General features: G+C 33.3%; 1 protein-coding gene across 3 annotated transcripts in view; it reads right to left on the reverse strand.

Annotated features, from left to right (window-relative positions):
* Window positions 1-1,795: 1,795 nt before the first annotated feature.
* LOC123525085 (uncharacterized) overlaps window positions 1,796-23,941 on the reverse strand; it is a 111,914-nt gene continuing 89,768 nt past the window's right edge. For all 3 annotated transcript variants that reach the window (XR_006681394.2, XM_045303836.2, XM_045303828.2), the window contains one exon: window positions 1,796-2,678. Coding sequence is in view for 2 of the 3 variants with exons in the window: in XM_045303836.2 (XP_045159771.1) it covers window positions 2,172-2,678 (507 nt within the window). In the remaining variant the exon portion in view is untranslated. The remainder of the gene's footprint in view (window positions 2,679-23,941) is intronic.

The following is a 23,941-nucleotide window of genomic DNA, read 5'->3' on the forward strand; positions in this document are numbered from 1 at the left end:
TAGCTCAGCAACAGTTAACGAAAAGTAGTGCTAGATACAAGAAGTATTACAATAAGAAGGCTAGAAATAGGCAGGTAGTAAGGTACTTGTATTGTTACCTACGAAGCATAATAAGTTGTTGTTACATTGGAAGGGTCCTTACGTCGTAGTAGAGGTAGTAAATAGACTAGATTACTCAAATAAAACCAAAAAAAAGATTGCTGGCCAAGGAAGATGTTATTGTTTTGCATGACAAGAACCCCTCCCATATACTCTACAAGGTTCAGGGTAAAGGCTGGTTCCAACTCCGACAGTCCATGTGATATAGTGTCGGATAGCAAGAGATATGCTAGTCCTATTGTCAAAGGCTTTGGCAAAAGGTATTTTGCCTATATGGGATGCACCCTATGGAACAGTTTGCCTCAGTATATCAGGGATTCTAGAAGTACATTTTCTTTTAAATCCAGGGTCAAGGAACATTTTCTTAATTTCTATTTAACTTTTACAACATGTGCTATTTTTATTTTCTAGTAATTTTTCAACTTGGCCAGATAGATAGTCTATTCATTTAAATGTTTATTTTTTACATGTGCTTTAAACATTTTTAGTAAGTTTTCAATATTTTCAGATAGATAGTTTAGTCATAGTCTTGACATTTTAATGTTTCACGGCAACTCAGAATAATTCTCACTCATTGATATCTTCCTATGTCATACGTCTTTACATCTCAAGGACCACAATGGAAATAAGAGTTTATTTTAACTCTATATTTTAGTGTTATCCTTGACATATAATGTGGATTGACATGGTCATATTAATTAATAAATTGTTTATTGTTTGTTGTATGTATTGATGTCATACTTGCTATGTAATTGGACATTTTATGTTGAAATAAATCTATCTATCTATCTATCTATCTATCTATCTATCCAATATGGACTCATCCACAGTGAAACTTATCAACTCTTTCAAGTGGAAACTGTTGTTTCATCCTCCGTTCAGCCCGGGCCGTTACCCTGCTACTTTTATATCTTTATAGAACTGAAAAAAGGCTCGCTAAAAATAAATATATGAGACCAGGGCGGCTCAGCTGTAAATATATACCTCAACAGTAGGTCTACTCATAGTTTGCAGACAATATACTAAAGCTCCTGCGAAATGGCAAAATTGTCAAGACATTAGTGGGGAATACTTATAAAGAAAATAAAGATTTTTTGAAAAAATATTTAACGTTCTCTGCGAAAGAGTTAATATACCGCATATTTTTCGACCGCCCCTCTTAATATTGCGAATATCTAGCTTATGACGATGACATAAGTCCAAAAGTGACCTCCACACCCCAAACATTATTTAGCCAAAGACTGCCACCTTGGTAAAGCCACTGACAATTCAAAAGGCACTTCGGTGGCTTCTTGTCATGAAATCACTTTACAGCCGAATTGAGTTTTTGAACCCTCAGCGATAAGTGGACATTGATTTGCGGACCATCCGATTGCGTACATCACATTTTTATATAAATGAAAAAGGAACAAAATGAATGAAAGGAAAAACATTCTTGGTAGTCTTAACTAACAGTTATCTTTTCGTTCAACAACAATACGTCAGGTTATGTATTATATGGGATGTAAAGCTTATAAATTTATTTCAAACACAACAATTTAAGGACGTGTTTGTCCGTTTAGGTATATATAACTTTCCATTCTTCTTACATTGATTAGATTTTCTACTTAAGGAAAAATAAATGAGAAACAACAACTTGCAAAAACAGACAAAATATATATTTATTTAATGTAATCCTTTATTAAGATAAGCCATATATATATCTCAGTACGAGGAATTTATCAAATTCTTTGAAATGTACTAAATATAAACTGTGAGGTGAATTCTACTATAAAAGGCATTATTTCCTTGATTCGTAATATATGTCTTTTTTGAGATGTAAGAAAAAAATGTTGTTTGAAGTATTTGTACGCTTAAAACACATCTTTATGAGCATAAAACGCAATCAAACAATTAAAGCAGACTTTGCTGAATCTGTACATGGTACAACACAACAAAACCATTGCTATATATGAATATAGCAAAAATTGGGTTTGGGTCAATTGTAAAAATTGCATTAAGCTATGTATGTTTAAAGAAATAGATCTTTACATATATGTTAGTCATAGGCAAATACATCATATGATATATAATCATATGAAATATTGTACTACTTCATCACGCTTAATTGTGTAAATAAGCGTTAGATTGTTGTCGATTGGATAATCCTGATCGTGGAAAAGTCTTCTTGTTATAATACCAATTGCAGATTGATCAAATCTGTGACACCGGCCATCGTAGTTTTCTTTCAAGCTGCATCCCCGCTTATACTCGCTTCCAGTCGGTGCAATGCAGGGTTTGTTTAACGCGCATATCACCCATGCCTTGACAATGGAACGTGTAACGTGATCAAAATTAAAAAGGAGTGTAGTTGCCCATACTTCATGAAATGGTCTAAATTTGCAACGATCTTCGTGGAAATAATCAAATGTTGCGTTTAGTGTATTTTTTGTTAATGTCCCTTTCGTTGCAAAATTCCGTGAAACTGTGTAAAGGATACTATGCGTCTTGGTGTAAGCTATTTGTAAATCAATGTCGTTAGTGGTAAAACGTATTGAAGTATCGACCCACCAAACAAAACCATATTCCATCAGCATTTCCTTGAAAAATATAATTACAAATTCGTATGTCGCGCGATGTGGTATTAGACGTGATTAACAATCTAATGCTACAAATGCTTGTTTATTTAGAAATATACTTTAGAGTTTGAAGTCATGTCTCTTTTTTAAACAATACAAGGGCCAAATCCCTCTGGAACAATAATGAGTTGGTTATAAGCTACTGTTCTTAATAAGACAAGAATCTACTTAGTACAAGATATTTTGACAGTAGCTTTTCAGGAATTTCTATTTCGACATAAACAATTGGTTTTGTGTATCAGAATAATTCTGTTATGCTTTTGGGGTAATCCATTCTTTTCGTTCACATCTTCAGATGCTTTGATTTGCAGTACTCGGTCAATAAATTCAGTGAAAAAAAATATAAAAACGCAACCAAGCAAAAAATTAGCAGACTAAGTTTGACTGAGTCTGTTAATTATTATAATACCAGATTCATATAGCGCCCTTTTCGTGATAAACACGTTCAAAGGCGCTTTACAGCAACTGCAGCCACACAGGGCGCGAAATCATCCTCTACTAGTACAGACACAGAGCGATCTGACCAGAGGGACAGAGTGAGACAAAGCCCCCACAGAGAGATCAGAAATCAGATACAGGCTTGTCCGGCTAACTTAGCCTAGCTCGTTGCGAATAGACAGCCTGGTTCTTTAACGTGCCCAGTGTATAGCACTGATACACGCAAGGATTGCCTGGGTTCCTGACCAGTACACCTCTAGCTGGGTGGGAAACACTGAAAAGCGTTTCTGAAAATTCCCGAGTAGCTGCCGGGGATCTAACCCCGACCTCAGGATTGGTAGGCCAGTGTGCAAACCACTGATCTATCCGTCCACCCATATGATAAATTGATTGCGTATTATCGGTTTATGCGCGCAAACAATAGACATTTGCGAAGTAAGACGAAGTGGAGTGTGGATACCTATGACGATAGATTTTTCACGGGCATTATCTCAACATTACATTATTATATTATGTGCTGTAGGAAAATGAACGAACGGTGATATGCCTGGCTTATTATGCCACCACTATGCGGTGGTGATGTAGATTTGGTTTAGTCTGTTCTTCCGTCCGTCTGTCCGTCAGAGAGAATTTGTAATGCACATATCGCTAAAAGTATTGAACGACCGTCAAGAAATTGTGGGGATGTTAATCAATATTAAGAGTTGCACACCCAAGACTTTAGCACAAAGTGAGCTATTCCTTTAGCGCTGTGTTTGTTGTCCATGTTCGTCCATCATCGTTCGTCGTTCACAAGTTCACTGTTAGCACTTCAGTGGTGGCAATTCCAGTCCAGTCGTAATGAAACTTAGTCAGAATGTTGTGTAGAAAGTTTCGACAGAGTTTGACAATAGGTTATTATATGACGAGATCAGATCATAGAAAAACCTTGTTAACATTCTATATTCCATTTTTTTCTACTGGATCTATATACGACCTGGTCAGAATATGTCTTTATAAAGTCTACATTACGTCTGAAACTAGTCTATCTAGGTGAAGTTAGGTGAAGTTATAGAAAACATCGTTAACGCTTTAGAGACCATGATTTCTTTTCGATCTTTATAAAACATGGTCAGTATATTTGACATTATAAAGTCTAGTGTGGGATTGAAAACGGGGTCACGAGGATGTACCATAGAAAATAAAACTTTGTAAATACTGTAGAGGCAATATGTTCTCTTGGACCTTATGAAACCGGGTCAGAATGTAGGCTGACATTTTAGACGGGATGAAAATCTAAGTCATTAAGCCAACTAACAGAAAAAAGCCTTGTAAACACCATACAAACTAAATTGTTGACCTGATTTATATGAAACACAGTTATGATATTTGCCACAATGCATTCTATGATACCTTCAAAAATTACTATTTTTCCGAAATCAGGGGGAAATAATCTACATTTACAGGGTAAAGGGAGTAGTACTATATGTGAATAAATATCATGTGCTAATTATTTATTATGTGTGGTTTTTGGAAAAAACTCAGCTGTACCGGTAAAAAGGTATAATACTTTGTGTTAGCAAAGGTCATATGTTAGTAAATAATTATGCGAGGCTTGGTGATTCTAGCTGAAATACTTTTTAATCATAAGCATTTTCAGTTTTTATCCAAACACATCAAGGGGAAAATATCTGCTTTTACTCGGTCAAGGCGGATGATACGCGTGATATGATAATTATTTGAGGTTTGGTTATTCTAGATGAAATACATTTTGAATTATAATCATTATCATTTTTTTTTTCAAACAAATCAAGGAGAAATATGTTTTTTAAAGGTCAAGAGGGAGAATTCTACGAATGAGCAAATGGTTGTGTGCTTATTATTAAATATTTGAGGTTTGGAAATTCTAGCTTAACAACTTTTTGAATCATAAGCATTTTTAATTTCGGACGGATGGACGAACATCCAGCCGGAAAACAACAAAACAAAATCCCTTAGCCTTCAGCAGGGGATAATAAGAAAGACCTTATCAATATTAAGGGCATGTATTTTCGTCTGCACATAATATTATTTAAATTGTGAGATGTCCCCCTTAAAATATCGATCGTCCTAGGTGTCCACAGTCCGCTTCGATTTAATTCGCAAATGTCTAATAGAAGCTACGTTCGAATGGCTGCAACTACATCGGTGTTAACAGTTCCATGATTTTATAATGTGTCTATTGTACAATACATCTTGAATGTCAGTTTAGAGAGTTTAGTGAACGACCTATGGCGTTTCCACATTTTCTATTCTAGATCCGAATGGATTATATATGCCACGTACATTAGGTGTGCTTTATATATTTATTTATAAGGTCAGGTTGAGTGAGTTGGGTTTTACGGCAAATCGACACAAAATAGTCATAAATTAGTCATTTTAAAGATATATCAGTTACTGTAGCTTAGATGTTATTACGTTGGTTCTGTTGCGTACATGACTTCATATAATTGTTTCTTTGTTAGGTGATTACTTCGGCTTTTTTGTTGAATTTGAACCTGGTAGCATGTTGATGAGCTTTGTTGTTTGTAAAAGTTACATATTCGTTTATCATATTGATGATTTCATATAATAAAATTTTGGAGATGTTTTGATAGATATAGTTTAGGTGTGTTATAACGCTTTATGATTTTGTTAGGTTACTATTGTTTTGAAATATTTAGAAAGTGTATAGAAAACTCTTCTTAATCTTCAACAGATAAAACTGATAATAGGGCTTAATTACAAAAGCTATAGGTTACTATAGAGAATAAAATATTTCATTCGTCATTATCTTTTAAAAAACATCAGGTAGGAGTAATTCCTCATTATCAAGAACTTTTACTTCATTTAATACACTAGTCCCTCTTGAAAGTACCTTGTCACTGCTATTTTTCAATTTGATTACCTTTTGTATTGTGGTCTGAAACTTTGAAAACTGATGGAACGTGCATGTTGTCATTTCATACCCTCAAAATATGAGAAATGCATAATTATAGTATATGGATCCTTTTCCGGAAAGCGTCACGGTAGGCTGATTTTGGTATACTACAGAGGTACTGATGGACAGCAGAACCGAGAGCAGGTCGCGATCGATATCTACGACCTGAAAGGAAGTTTTTCAGCTTTGGAAACAGAAAGAAATAGCGGAAAGTGGAAACTTCACAGGTCGCTCAACACGACAAAAACGAAAATGTTGCAGGCTTGGTTTGATTGAGCCTGTTCATGGACGGTAGTGGAAATGCATGCTACCGTCCACGCCCTCTAGCCCCGGGTTGAGCAGAACTCAACATTTACACATGCTAAAAGTAAAAGCAATTTAGAGACATCCGCAGATGTATCCAAACGGCGGTGAACATGGAACTTTCAAGGATATACGTGTTGAGGCGTGTAATTCCATGAAGAGCGGCGTTTCGTCCCCGGGTAAAGTAAAGGGTTTGCCCCAAACGAGAAAACAATGGGCAGAACTAAACAAACTGGAATTTAGGAAGGGGATCTGAGGTTATGGAGCCTGGGTATCACAAGAACTGTCAAAAGACAAAATTAAAAAGCAGACACCATAACCAAAGGGTGATTAAACAATACCCAAGGCTATGAAAGCGGGAGTATTGGAAACACCCAGGCCGAAATGGTCATTTTGAGAAACTAATAACACAATAACATTCAAGTCGCATGACGCCATATCCAGGGAATAAGGTGGATGTGGTAGCACAGTAACTCTCTCCGACTTCAAAAACTGGAGGCGTGTGCTGGAGCATTGTCATGCAACAGTCAAACATGTTTGAAACCTGTGACTGGGCGACGTTTCTTGTAGTACTTCTTTATTTTTTTCAAGATAACGTCACGGTAGTACCAACCAGTCACACGTCTACGAAAAAGCGACAACTCGTTAAAACGGTTATTGAATGGATACATGTATATACTATTGTGTAGATATTGAATAGAGGTAATCAGCTTAAAAAATCGACGTGAAATTTCTCGGGAAATGGCGTGCCACCACAATACACAATACTTTTCGAACACTCCTCGTATAACGGTTAGAATTGATTTTAAGACAGATATTGAAATTTAGAGACAAGGTTCCTTCTAACAGGGAACACTTACAAAATGCATCAAAGTTAACCCCTAGCTTAATGTTTATTGACATTTCATTTGGTATGTGGGCCAGTTTCTTTAAGTCCTCTAGTTTTTCGATTTCGTAACCCAGAATTAGGCAAAGGTTCATAATAATTATAATAATGATAATAATAATAATAATAATAATAATAATAATAATAATAAATTCTTTATTTTCAGAAGTTAACATGTACATACATGCAAATAAAACATTTACAACATCTTAGTTCAAACATGGCCTTCTACAACATAATGTACAAAAATTATTCGACAATCACTCAGAAAACATGATTTAAAACATTCATGTAACAAATAAGATTTCAGTGTCTTTTTAAATGAGTTTAGAGATGTTATGGAACGAATATTTGTAGGAGTGGTATTCCAGTAATATACAGAGATATATGAAAAAAGCTTTCATGTAATTAGTTCGTTGTTTAGGTGTTACTTAGTTGTTATTTGAAATCGATCTAAGGCTATCTGCGTTATTACTGGAAAAGTCGAGCAATTCCTTTATCTAAGGTCAAGAAAAACTGACTAAACATATTTCCCAGAATCTATATATCTTAACCAAGTATCTATTAAGTTAATATGAGCAGTGTGGCACGAATGATGTTGACGAAAACCTGACTGTGCGGAATAGATGATTTTGGTCGACCTAAAAAAGGTTTGAAGCTGGGAAGCGATGTGTCTGTCGAACATTTTAGGCATTTAGGCATAGTTGGTAAAATTGAAATCGGTCGATAATTATTTGGGTCATCTTTGTTACCGCTTTTAAGAATTGATATTACAAACGCCTCTTTAAGTGCATCTAGAAATATTCCGTAACGAATGCTTCGATTTATAACATGAGCTATAGCAGGAGTAATATAGTCACCGCGGTGCTTGATTATTCTCGGACCAATACCATCAATTCCTGTTGATTTGTTTGGATCAATGATTTTCTTAACTTCGAGGGCTGATATATATTCAATATTAAATGTGGCCTACTTTAGTTTGTTATCAATATTTTTCTGGAGTTTTGAAAAATTTTGCTAAATAAAACATGTCTTTTCAAAAATATTCGAAATATTGACAAAATGCTCATTCATTGCATCTAAAAGTTGCGATTTAATTGATCTTTTACGATATCTCTATAAACAATTGTGGTAGGTATTGAATTTTCATTTTGTACATCTCAAGAAATGTTCTTAATACTTTTTCCATAAATAACTTGTTGATGTATTATTTTAATGGCATTGTTATAAAAGGTCAACTTCATCGTGCATTTCTACAATATCAAGACCCGTATTTAATAAATCATTCTGAAATGCACATTCATCAAACTTTTTAAAACAACTATATATGATTGTATTATGGCACGATCTACTAAGACTATGTTTCATCGAATAAGTAAAGCAAATCGGAAAATGGTCGCTTTTATTTATGCTAACTAATGAAATACCGTATTCTATCAGTTGAATACTTTTGTATCTCATCACTCACACTGTGAAAATATGAAATCTATATTTTCACACTGTGAGAGATGTAGCTCCGCCCCCTCAGATATTGTGTATGAATTTTCAATTATCTGCTTAAAACAGGATGAAAATTGTAGTCGCACTTTGTTCTATATAGTATATTTCTCGATTCAAATTATTTCACTTAATGAGAATTTCATAACGTTATGCAGCAAAAAATAAAATAAAATGGAACTTTATGATGTGTGCATCTGTCTAACGTCGCAACACGTCTTACGTCATGCCTGTTTACGCGCGTCTGTTTCCCGCGCTGAGATTCAAAAACTGTTGCAAAATGCACATCTTAACGTAGATCTAATTGAGCATGAAGTAAAAAGAAAATTTGTTTGTTTTTCATGAATATTGAATATATCTCACCTCGAAGTGCGAAAATGTTTATATTTTCTCACTTCTCTGTGAGATATATTCCATATTCACTCAAAGCAAACAAATATCCTCTATATACTGTAAAACGGAACTATTATTTCAGTAATATTTTCTGTGCTATTTGAATAAACATGGTCAATAATAGAAAAAGATTTTTTGTTATTCTTGTTTGGCTATCTATGAATTGTACTAGGCCATATTTCATTATAGGATCATTCCATTTTGTGTTTTTAAAATAACATAGTGAATTATCTGCAGAATAATTAATGTTAATATCACCTAGAATATGTGATTCATAATTCGACAAATCTATTTTCTCAAGTAATGATTTAAAAGTATCTATCCAAGATTGATTCGAGTCCGGTGGTAGGTAAACATAGGTAAATAGGACTGGCCTAGAGTTTGGGAAGTTAACCTCAATACAAATGGATTCAGTGTCAGCGTGTTCCAAATCGTATCGGCGTTTATAGGGGATATTGTTTGCAATGTATACCATAACTCCTCCACCCTTTTTATTATTTCGATATTTTCTTTCAAAAGCAAAACGATTTATATGTAAAGTTTTATCATTTACACTCTCCGTTAAAAATGTTTAATTTAATACAATTATGTCAGTCGAATTGGGTAAAGATAAATGGTACTTTAAATTATCTAGCTTTGGCAATAAATGCTGAATGTTCATCCACTTCAGCCACTAATACATTCATTCCTTGATTGTTTAAGACCGGATGTCGCTTTCTACCGTATGTCAAACAAATATTATACTCATTTGAGTAAATTATGTGTATGAAAAAGCGGAATTCTCTCTCTTTGAAAGTATTATTGGCTTCACACGAATTTCTAGTTGATTGTTTCAAAACTGACTTTCAGATATTAACCTTTTGCTTATGTAACTGTTCTAAATCAATTAAATACGGTGTTCCGTTAGGGCCAGCGCTTGCTCCCTGTGAACGCGAAGCGCGAAGATACGACGGTACGATGGCGAAGCGCGACAGTACGATGGTGACAACACATCAGTGCGATGGCGATGCGCGACAGTACGATGATGACAGTCCGCGGTACTATCGCGCTTAGCCATCGTACTGTCGCGCTTCACCATCGTAGTGTCGCGCTTCGCCATTGCACTGTCGCGCTTTACCATCGTAGTGTCACCATCGTAGTGTCGCGCTTTGCCATCGTACTGTCGTGCTTCGCCATCGAACAGTCGCGCTTCCTCTTCGTAGTGTCACCGTCGTACTGTCGCGCTTCGCCATCGCACTGTCGCTTCGTAGTATCATCATTGTACTGGCGCGCTTCGCCATCGCACTGTCGCTTTTCACCATCGTAGTGTCACCGTCGTACTGTCGCGCCTCGCCATCGTACTGTCGCGTTTCACTATCTTTTCTATGTTTACTTAAGGGCCGACTTTAATTAAACTCTGTATTGTATAGTATTGTCAACTCTGTCCAATGATCAAATAATTTGAACGCTTTTCGGCACGGGTATTATTGAAATAAAAATCACCAGACCTGATAACATTCAAATGAAAATTCCCCAGCAGATTGTCACTCAAATGAACGTCATCTGGCAAGATGATACTAAAGAATATCAGACCTTAATATTGTTTGAAATATATTATTCTAATTAAGTCTCCGTTGGTCTATGGCTATTTTACATTGTTTACATGAGGGATAATAAAAACGAATATCACCCAACCGAGTCTTATTTATGAACACAATTACATTGTATTCAAAATTAACCTCTCTGTGGAAAAATAAATGATAATGTATTTACATGTAATTAATTGTTTTGTGAGAAAATGTTGTTTAATCAGCTCATATATTTCAAGCCATGAAACGTTAAAAATATTTACCTACCGGCTTCTTTGTTTCGATAAGGTTTGTATAGGCCTTATAGACCACTTAAGAGGTCTATAACAATTACCAGACCTGTCCTACTTCTACTGTTTACACAAACATTTTTGTGACGAAAAATCCCAAGTGCCTGTAGCGGGATTCGAACCCGGTCGCTCGTGTGCTAGTCCAATGCTCTAACTACTAAGCCAAAGAGTCGACACACTTACGCAGTTGTCAGAGATTAGATTTAAACGTACAGGCTATGCGAAAGCGACCGTAACAATGCAGTAGAAGCATGAGAAGTCCGTGCATGTCATTTACGGTGACTCCGTAAATAATATTGTCACTTGTTTCAAAAAAGTCCGTTTTAAGTAAAACATTTCGACCAGTTTGACATATCTTGAAAATGATATAATTGCAAAAAATACAAAGACCCCAAATTTCTTCCAACTTAATTATTAATCCGCTAATGAAAATTTCCGTACAATTAACATGGAACATAAATGACAAAGTTGTATTTTAGAAAATAATCCAGTTAAATGTTCGTGATATATCTTATAACGTTTCCGGACGTGTCTGAGATCAGATTAACAGTTTAAACATATTTTAAAGGCAGTTTTTAAGTATTGGTAATGGGTGGGAGACGGGTCAAAGCACAGTTCTCGTTTTCTTAAAAATGTTCTAATTTTGCTGAATATCGTTAATCCATAACAAATTAAAGGTTGACATTTTTATGCCTTTAAATATAATTAAATGTTTTGCATTGTACAAAGTTTTGTCGGTCATATGCCGTCTTTCATTTGTGTAAAGCAGTCAGTTTCCTGGATTCTAAACTTGTATTGACTTTACATCCACAAGTAACTGACAACTTCTTCACATGAATCAGATGTGGAGGACGAAAACGACTTTAAACGAAACTATGTTTATTCTAATCAATGCCCAGGCCACAGACAACAAAGGCCTAGAACTACAAAACTCTTTATTAGTAGTACTCGTTACTTTCATTGCCAAGAAAATATAAGGTTTTCATATCTTCTCGATGGTGTGCACGCAGATCTTTTGCACATTTCGTTGTGTCATCTTTGCGCTCGCCTGATCAGGGTATATTACCTCGGTCGGATTATTTTGCCTGGATCAGGGAAATACAAGAACAACAGAAAGAACAAACAAAAAAACACAGTATTTCTAGAAAAGTATTAACATTTATATTTTATATAATTTATATTTTTGTTTTAGTTTACCTGTATATCAACAATACAAACACGCCTGCGTACAATGTTATCTGAATTCCTTTTGTAAACAAAGCTGAATTTTTATACATGTATCTTACAAAGTTGTCATGATGGTATGAGTATAAGCACTTTCTTAATAAAACTTTATAAAACTTTCTATTGTTCTTATGTTACCCCTGTTACAACGATCGGTGTATATTATTTATCCCGATCGAAATGATATACCCTTGGGAGAACTGCCCAGCCTGCTTAGATTATTTTACCAAAAATATACAAGATAACCCAATTACGCTATTTATGTGTAACGTAATGGCCACGCGCCATTTACTGGCTAATGTGATACGGATGGCACGAATTTCTTGTGATAATGTAATGATATAGATGATATTTGTTTGTTTTGAGTGAATATGGAATATAGCTCACTGAGAAGTGAGAACATTTGAAAATGTGAACATTTTCTCACTTCGAGGTGAGATATATTCAATATTCAAGAAAAACAAACAAATTTTTTTTTATGTTATGCTCAATTACGTTGAGATGTGCATTTTGCAACAATTTTTAATCTCAGCGCGGGAAACAGACGCGCGTAAACAGACATGAAGTCAGACGTGTTGTGACGTTAGAAAGACGCACACAACATACAGTTCCATTTTATTTTATATTTTTGCTGCATAACGGCATGAAATTCTCAATAAGTAAAATAATTTGAATCGAGAAATATACTATAAAGAACAAAGTGCGACTACAATTTTCATCCTGTTTTAAGCAAATAATTTAAAATTCATACAAAATGTATGAGGGGGCGGAGCTATATCTCTCACAGTGTGAAAATATAGATTTCATATTTTCACAGTGTGAGTGATGAGATATAAAAATATTTAACTGATAGAATACAGTATTTCATTAGTTAGCATAAAATAAAAGTCTATATTAATACATTTTTACGGCAATGTGTATTTAAGTTGCAAATTAAAGAACCAAACAAACTTACATTTTCTTCAAATATGCAAAATAATCCCTGATAAAATGCTATTAAGGGTCAAATTCTTACCAATTGACTAGAAACACATTTCTGACCTTAGAAAGAGACTATGATATCAATGTTTGTCAAATGTGCACGGACTTTTCATGCAGTACAAATATCATGTCCGAATTGCTGACAAATATATTTACAGGTGCGTAGCAAGTTGGGCATTTTGTTATATTAATAGTAACCGATAAATTATACCACACATGGTCTTGTTCCTACTTTTAATTATTTGTTTTTTAAATATACCAATCTGGACTATGTAAAACAAAGAAGCATGTAGGTAATAAAATCTGTAAAAAAGTCCTTTGGAAGCAAAGAATGCAACCAAGAAGAATAATAGCAGACTCGGTTTGATTGAGTTTGTTCATGAGAGGTTATGAAATGTGCAACACCTCTCACGCCCCTGTCAGTTATCATTCTCGGAATAGGTCTGCATGACCTGTGAGGAGATTTGAAAATCCCTCACCGGTCTATAAGCACAATGCAGACCTATTCCTCGAACAATAACTATTACATATTGTCAGCTAAAAATAATAAAAATACACTGTTATATAAATTTTGCTTATAAATCTTTTGGGTAAATTTTATGCAAAAGTGTTAATTAGGTCTAGAAAACAGTTGTTTGTTTCCGCTTTCCAGACCGACCTTGTCTTTTTACCACTGACCCTAACGTTTCAACTGAAGAAACATATCGGATAAAATTTAGATTTATGTTACAATATTATTAGTAAGTAAATCCAAAGCACGTTCTTCCGTCTGACCGTACAAGTCGGCCCTGAAGTAAACAGAGAAAAGTTGGTGAAGCGCAATAGTACGATGGCTAAGCGCGACAGTACGATGGTGACACTACGATGGTGAAGCGCGACAGTGCAATGGCGAAGCGCGACAGTACGATGGTGAAGCGCGAGACTACGATGGCGAAGCGCGACGGTACGATGGTGACACTACAATGTTGAAGTGCGACAGTGCGATGGCGTAGCGCGACAGTACGATGGCGAAGCGCGACAATACGATGGTGACATTATGATGGTGAAGCGCGACAGTGCGATGGCGAAGCGCAACACTACGATGGTGAAGCGCGACACTACGATGGCGAAGCACGACAGACGACGGACTGTCACCATCGTACTGTCGCGCTTCGCCATCGCACTGTCGTATTGCCACCATCGTACTGTCGCGCTTCGCCATCGAATGTGATATAATGGTTTCCAAAGAATCCATTATACCAAATACTTCTTAGGCATTCTTTTCAGATAGCTTTTCGGTCGATAATAAGTCATGTACTTTAAGAATATATTTCGCATTTCTTTTCGCACTTAGCTTTACGGTCTAGAAAATAGTCATGTGCATTAAATGACAGGTTACATTATATCGCCCAGTTAATGCATTGTCCAGCAATGCATGTTTCAAAATTACTAATTGTTTTGACAACTGACTAACTGGATAAATGACAGGGTAATTATAAACACCGGGTCTTTTGATTACGCCACATGACTCAAGTCACGAATCATTTCTTTCATAAGCAGAAGTTTTGAGACAAAACTTCAGTATCATTCTGGTACTCAGTTAGGTTAGATGCGTATGTTCGATACTCGCAAAATGAATTAGTTAGATTAGAACTGAGGCAATTAACGATGAAGTACTAATGGTAAAGTTCAGAGATTATTTGAAATAACAGAATTTATTTTAGAGAATTATGAAGAAAGACATTGATGTTTATATATTATCGTAGCATATAGTAGAACATTAAATAGTAGTTATATAACAGTTATTGTTGTTGCTGGTATTTAGTAGTGTGAACTTTAGACCTGTTACACCACACGGGTTGATTTGGTGCCGTGACCAGGATTTAAACGAATCGTCAATACGTCGCGGACACAACACGAAAGAAGTACTACCAACTACGACGAGGCCACCATGACGATTTAAGACGAAATAACTTTCACCACTGACGATTTTGCAGACGACTGGAAATGGAACTGACCACCGATAAACCTCTACAGACAGCTGTTAGAACCCCCATGAACAAACGAAACGTACGGACAAGATGTAATTTAAGGTTCGGCAAGCCAGAGTGTATAGTTATGGAAAAAGAAATCGATACTTCGTCAGGTTAGTGACTGTTCATTTTAACTCGTATACCAACGATGCTATCCGGGAATTCTTTTGTTACTTTTTTTGATTTGAGGATATTTTTAGATCCGTTTAACATTTTTTACATGCGAATCAAAAGAAACATTTTCTTAGAAATAGCGAATTAATGTACATTTAAGTCAACATTTAAGCGTATTTTTTAAATAAAAAAAATCATATGGAATAATTAGGAAGATGTTATTATTCATAAGGAAAATGCATTCTTGTTGTAAAGATAAATTTCATACAGATTACTTATTAAAACATAAAATTGACAAAGAATATATATATATATATATATATATATATATATATATATATATATGTATATATATATATATATATATATATAGTCCAGCTTCATTATTTTGGTTATATTAAGTGAGGAATACCCTTAGGGAAGTTAAGTAGAAAATTGCTCTCAATTTGTAAAATGACAAGGTAACATTTTATGAATGATTTATAACCCAAATGCTCTGAGCTCCATGAGATTTTGAGATGACGTTGATAACGTCTGTGAGGCGTGTGTAACGCTAAATGTATTATTATAATGTATCGTTGTATGATGTGTCAAGAACCATCATAGAGCATGTGTAATGCTTATACATAGTTGAATGTCGCAAGAAATGCGACCGTTGTTGAAACAAGAAGTTTCTTGTTTTATGAGTCTTAGGGGAATTATGTCGCTAGGAAAGCGACCATATATTGGTATGGAACATTAAGTTTATTTAGTTGAGTTGTAGAAAATAATGTCGCTAGGCATGCGACCCTTGCAATCAGACTTGGAGATTGCTTCTTATGTATGAGTCAGAGTAGTTGCGGTTATGTTTCAATATGAATTAGTAATACTTGTTAATTAGCTGGAAATTCATTAGTAAAATATTTCATTGCATTACTGCTATCTAAGGCGGAATTCCGTAAAGAGATAGAATAAAACATTTTTTTATGAGTTTAAGTGTAAGATTTAAGGACAAATATGTGCATGATAAATACATAGTTTTTTCAGCGTAGAGATAACAGTTATTAGAATTATTTTTGAACATTTATGAAGAAATTAACATTTTGCATTTTACAATAAATGTACCCCGAATAGTTATCAGAGGTTTACGTAGTTTTTAACAGTCTTGACTTATGACAACGATGCTTTGTTACTAAAATGAAATAAAAACTGTAAAAAATTGAAAAACAGAAAACAGGAAACCAGATTGGTATACAAAAGATAAATTTATGAACATTCTATTTAGAGATTCTAAGAAGGCATCCTTCTGTAAAGTTCTTATATAGACAAACGAAACTTTTGACAATGTTAAATGATTGCTTGTATATTCATTAAACCGAGAGGATGCTGCTGGAGCAACACGTCACACCTTCTGTGAAAACGACCTTCTGAAGCCGGGCTAAGCTATTACTCAACAATGAAGGCTATAATAATGCGTGGTGACATACGAACATATTTCATGGCTTTTTGGAGAAAACTGACAAGCTTGACGGGTCACCTCTCTTACCAATCCAACTAAAACCAAATGCAGTGTAGAGATGTCAACCATGGAACGGGAATGAATGATGTCACTTTATCGTCTACACGTAAAAACAAGTATCGTTTCGATTGTTAAATAAGATTTGAGAACATTGTTTCATTTTTAGCATATACTAAAGTAGTAGATTTTTTTTATTAACTCATTATAATATACAACAGGTTACGGGATATTTCATATTAGTATTACTTTTGCGTATTTAATCGTATTTTCTAGAGATCTGGGACCTTATATATTTCTTTATATCAGTAAATTAATTAATATTTTACGCAAGTCTGACTATTATTTGAAGTATTTCCTAATGATAATATTCCTTTTGACAGGTATATTCATGACAGTTATATTGTGTATAAACAATTATCATTTTCTATTTCAGTTACAATTCTTGAAGGCAAAACCCCTGTGGGCAAGGGAGGAAAAAGCATTGTGGAAAGTATTGTGAAAATGTGTTTCGCTAGTAATGCTGGGTTTTATATCCAATTTTTAGAGAAATTAATTGGGGTTTTGACTTCAAAATGCAAGAAAAACTTTCTAGGACTGAAACAAAATGAAAACAAATTGAATATTCTAGAACTGAATAAAAAATCTGTGAAATTGTGAAAAATTATATCTACGAATACCTTGTGTTTTATCTTATTTATTGATTGTGTATATTATATCATGCATTGATCTTATATATTCTTGATTTTGTGAATTCAGTTGTGTTCTATTCTACTTAAAGGCATTAATCTTCAGTATTACGGCTAAAACTTTAAAAATAAAATTAAGTATTAATTATCAGCCGGTTTTATGTATTGCCTCATGTATTATTTGTTGATTGCCTCATGTAATTTTTTTTTTTTTTATTCTCTTATAGATAATTAAAAGAAAAACTCACAAGAAAGGGGCGAGTGTGATATAATGGTTTCCAAAGAATCCATTATACCAAATACTTCTTAGGCATTCTTTTCAGATAGCTTTTCGGTCGATAATAAGTCATGTACTTTAAGAATATATTTCGCATTCCTTTTCGCACTTAGCTTTACGGTCTAGAAATTAGTCATGTGCATTAAATGACAGGTTACATTATATCGCCCAGTTAATGCATTGTCCAGCAATGCATGTTTCAAAATTACTAATTGTTTTGACAACTGACTAACTGGATAAATGACAGGGTAATTATAAACACCGGGTCTTTTGATTACGCCATATGACTCAAGTCATGAATCATTTCTTTCATAAGCAGAAGTTTTGAGACAAAACTTCAGTATCATTCTGGTACTCAGTTAGGTTAGATGCGTATGTTCGATACTCGCAAAATGAATTAGTTAGATTAGAACTGAGGCAATTAACGATGAAGTACTAATGTTAAAGTTCAGAGATTATTTGAAATAACAGAGTTTATGTTAGAGAATTATGAAGAAAAACATTGATGTTTATATATTATCGTAGCATATAGTAGAACATTAAAAAGTAGTTATATAACAGTTATTGTTGTTGCTGGTATTTAGTAGTGTGAACTTTAGACCTGTTACATCACACGTACCCTCGTACCTTCGCGCTTCGCGTTTACAGGGAGCCGTAACGCAACACCGTAATTAAAGGCTCATTGTAACAATTTATTCCACATTTTGACGATTTCTACCAAAATGTAGGGGTTAAAAAATCTCACAAAATTATCAAAATTACTGTATGTTTTAATAAGACATCATCAAATAATTGTGTTAAGGTTCACAGTTTTATATATTTCAATGAGAAAATATGATACTTTGAAATCAGTTTAGGCTATAGACAACGTGCATACAAATGTAATACTTATAAATCACATGCTGTTTCTCAATAAATCGAGCTTATTTGTGTATCATTCAGAAAGGTTTGGGGTACCAATAGTTTCCTTCTATTTTAGATATCAAAGTAGGCTTACTTGTATAATTTTGACTTTTTGTTTATAAAAATACTTTAAAATGGAACATAGGTAATAGTCGCCACTCAAATTTTCCGCCTTGAAGAATTAGCAACATTGACGAAAACGCCAACAATTGCATTTGTATGCTTTTAATGTGAATAAACCATGTTTACTGAACATGTAAACATGACCTTTATAATTTTGTTGGACTTAACCCTGTTACTATTCTTAATTATAGGATGTAGACAAACTACAGTAAAACAATGATGCCTCTTCCAGCAATACTGTAAAGATAGCATAGATGAGCAATTTTATGGCTTCTGCTTCATAAATATATAGCACATTAATAATTAACAAGAGACTTAGTTATGTTCGAAGTTTGAGTATTTTTGACTTTCATCCAAAAGAAATACAGAACATGAGGGTATCTAAGAATCGAATAAACGTTACCCAGATTTTAAAGGTCACCTATTCAAGTTCAAATTTCGTATATTATTATTCCAAGCTGAAGCATAAATCATGCTTATTGGCATTGCAAAGCACCTACTCAGTCAGGTTTTACAACATTACAACGAGGAAATGAAACATACATTATGATGCATACGTTTCCAAGATTACACAGAACATTAAGTAACATTAAAGCTATAACAGTTTTGGGGTTTCGATGGACTGTTGCGTTTTCAAGGCAGAGGTTTTTATATTTTCAATGCGTTGTTTTGATATTTATGGAAGGTAAGAGTGTATTCATTACTGAAAATATCGGTTTATATGCATTATGTGTTCAAAGATGCTGATGTAATTCCTGATGTAAATAAACACGGCACATTTTGAACTTATAGAACAGCATACATATACAGTACAACATGGGTAGTGAAACAAATGTCACTTTTGGCAAAACATGTTTCTTCAACAATTCTGATTCTTTGACCACAGTGATTTTCTATCACTTAAACTGTGGGACGGAAATACTGAACTACACAATCATATTACAATTACTTAACAAAAACATAGATGAGATTTCTTGTTCATATTGTGGTTGTGGTATCATTGTTGTCAATTCTGACTTTTTACTAAAGTTCAATATTCTACTTTTAAAATTATTAACAAATACAAACAAACTAATTCATTTAAAAGATGATGCATTTCAACTGCTACATATAGACTATCTCGGTATGGAACTCTGTCTAAAGCATTTAAGTCTAATAACTACTTTTATCTAAATTCGGTAACGTATATTTCAGAACTAGACAAGAGGACACATTAAAACATCAATGTACACCATATGACAGAAATATACTTTAAAATTTGATGTTGGAGGTTGCGAGAAGTCACTTTTTGGTATCTGTATCAGAAAATAATCACCATACATGCATACATGCATATGTACATACTCACAGTCTCAACTATTTGTTTGGAACACGCCAATGGTACTTTGATGTCTTTTTGACATATTTCTAAAAACTCTTTTTAGTTAAGTGCTTTAATTCGTAGTAATATCATTAAGCTACATCTTAAAATGGATTGAAACATACGTTACTTGAAATATTAATTACAACACTACAAATTAGTATTACTCATACGACCAACCAACAGTTGATATCGTTTAGATGTACTTGATTTGAGTGGATTGCACTTTTAAACGTTACGTCACGTGAATGATATACATAATGTAAATGTGCTTTTTTGTAGTATATTTTTATCATATTATCTTTAAATATTCTATCTTTAAATATCCTTAGAATTTATTTGTAAGTCAACCATTGTTTAACACGGTACTTATTTGAATTCATATGACGTTTGATTAGTAGTGTATAAATTACCGATTTTGAAACAATTTGACCCCACCTGACCCCTTGACATCTTCTAAAAAAATCCAAAGCCAACCAATTCAAATTTAAAAATTCCAAAACCAACCAATCTTAAAAAACTAACTCAATGCATTTGTATCCTGAAAATCTTTAATGCAATCTTTAAGAGAAACAGAGTTTCTATTTTTGATGAACGCAAGGTTGAAGGGTCAATCTGATCTTATTTAACCTATAACCCTTGACCAGCCCAGACAAATACCGGACAATTAAACAAACCACAGGTTTAAACCCAATAAAAAGTTTTAAATACATATGATATAGATGAGTTTACAGAATAAAATATATTGTTTGAAAGAAAGAAGATTTACTGATAATATAAACCCCCATTATGTTACAGCAAAAAACGGGAAAAGAATGATAATGGCCACCTGTTCATCTTGTGGAAGAATGAAATCAAAGTTTGTTAAAAGTACTATCAAAGCAGGTAATTTGGATATCCATAAAGCAGTGTTACCTTTATTACCTAAAAAAGGGTTAACACTTCCAGGATATAACTGTTGTGGACCAGGAAATCCTTTAGATAATGGACCTCCTGTCAACGAACTGGACGCAGTATGTAAGACCCACGACCTTGCTATGACAGCGGTGTAAAAAAGGGTATATGCGACAAACAAATGCTTTCCAACTTAAATAACACTAAATCAAAAACATTTGGAGAAAAGATTGCAAAACATTTAGTTGTAAAACCTGCGATTAAAACGAAATATAAACTTGGATTGGGACATAAGTCCCCGGGAGCTGGAAGCTCACTAGGACAAAAACGAAAGTCAAAAAACGGGAAAAGGGGGTAGAGTACACCCCCGAAATAACTGTACCAAGCTACCGCTGGAGTGATGAATTAGCAGAAGAATTACACAAACCAATTAAAAGAAAATTTAGGAAACGACGGGTGATTGTTAATGATATTGATGATACTTGGTTTGCTGATTTAGTTGATATGCAAGCCTTTTCAAAATATAATAAAGGTGTAAAGTACTTGTTAACCGTTATTGATATATTCAGTAAATATGCTTGGGTTATTCCATTAAAGAATAAAACTGAAGAATCTGTTACTGAAGCATTTGAAAAAATAATTGCTGAAGACAGAACACCAACAAATTTATGGGTAGATGAAGGAAAATAATTTTATAATAAAAAGTTTGAATCATTTTTGAATAAAAATAAGATTAATATGTATCATACATTTAATGAAGGAAAAACTGTCGTAATCGAAAGATTTAATAGAAGTTTAAAAAAAATAATGTGGAAATATTTTACAGCAAATAATACTTATATTTATTTAGATAATTTGCAGGAAATGGTTGATAAATATAACAAAACAAAACATTCTAGTATAAAAATGACTCCAACCGAAGCCGGAAAAAACTTAAATAAAGGTACTGTTTACTTTAACTTATATGGTAATTTAAAGGTACCAAAGAGTAAAGCAAAATTTAAAATTGGTGATCGAGTTCGTTTAAGCAAACTTAAAAGACATTTTGAAAAAGGATATACACCAAACTGGACAAAGGAAATATTTATAATTTATAAAATTAATAATACAAATCCCAGAACATACACTATAAAAGATTTAAATGATAAAATAATTCAAGGATCATTTTATGAACAAGAACTTTTACCTACCACACAAGAAGTTTTTAGAATAGAAAAAGTTATTAGACGAGACTATAAGAAAAAACAAGCTTTAGTAAAATGGAAAGGTTACAATGAAAAATTTAATAGTTGGGTACCAATTAATGAATTGGAAGAAATTTAAATTGAAAATATATTATATAAATGAGTAATAAAAATCTAATTTCTAATAATGGAATAGAAACAAAAGATCAATTAATTACTCACCTAACTAAATTAGCTGCTGCTTACTGAAAAAGTTATAAATTTTGTGGGAGAGTAAGTACTGGGTTATATATAACAACAAATATCTTTGGTTGTTCAGCTGCATTAGCACTTGTTCCAGCTATTCCTATATTTGTAGCAGTTGCTGGTGTTGTTTCATCAGTAATTACCATATTTATTAATAGACTAAAACTTGACGACAAGAAATTTATTTTAAAAAACACATCATCACAAAATAAAACAACTAATAACAAAAGCACGGATTGCAGCTTTAGCTGTTCATAACCCCAATGATCCTGGAAAAGTAAACAAAGAAGAAGAGAAAAAAGTTATTCAAGATATTTTTACAATACTGTTAGAAATGCAGAAAGAAAAAAATTATTTAATGCCCTTTGAAACATATATGAGGGAATTTAAACTTAACGGATATAAAAGTAAAAACGAAGAAAAGTTATATTAAAACTAAAGTTTTAAAAACTTTAATTAAAGATTTTTTCTATAAGTATTTTATATAAATTATATCAGTTGAAGGTAATATTGCATCAGGAAAAAATACGTTTTTAGATATTATTAAAGAATATAATCCTTATTTTAATATAATTCCAGAACCAATTCATGAATGGCAAAATGTTATGGACCCAAGCGGAAATTCATATAACCTTTTGGAACTTGCTGCTCAAGAACCTCTAAAATATTCATTTCCTTTTCAATTAGCAACATTAAACAGTCACATAAAAATGTTAAATTCTGCTAAAAACTTTGATGGTGTTTCTTTTCTTTAACGATGTTATTTAACTAACAACAACGTTTTTACAAAACAATATCACGGCAACGATGTTATAAATGACCCCGAGTGGGCAGTATACAATCTTTTCTTAATTGATCATGTTATTAAAATACATGGTAAAAGCCCAATTGATGCTTTTATTTATGTTAAAACCGATCCTAAAATATCAAAGAATATTTCAAAAACTTCAAAAAAGAAACAGAACTGAAGAAAACAGAGTTGGTTTAGATTATTTAGAAAAACTACACAAATTACACGAAGAATGGTTAAACAGAATGTCTCAAGAAGGTATTAAAATTTTAACAGTTGATAACAATTTAGAAAAAATAACTTTAAAATCTTATTCAAAAGATAAAGATAATATAAACAAATTTCTCAAATCAATATAATTTCTTTACGTGCGTTTTTAGAGATTTTTTCCAAAGTATATTATATATAGATGGTTAATAGAAAGGTAGATAGAATGGTTATGTCAAAATTATCTAGCACTTTAGGAGAAATAATGAATCCAGACAATAATTCATATAAAAAAGTTCTTAAAAGAAGAAATGTTATTAAATTAAAACTTAATCAAGTAGTTAGCGATGAATATGAAAATCATGTCATTGATAAATTACAAAATGTTATAGATCCTTATTTATTAGAAAGG

This window comes from Mercenaria mercenaria, chromosome 3, assembly GCF_021730395.1.
Source record: "Mercenaria mercenaria strain notata chromosome 3, MADL_Memer_1, whole genome shotgun sequence".
NCBI classification, from domain to species: domain Eukaryota; kingdom Metazoa; phylum Mollusca; class Bivalvia; order Venerida; family Veneridae; genus Mercenaria; species Mercenaria mercenaria.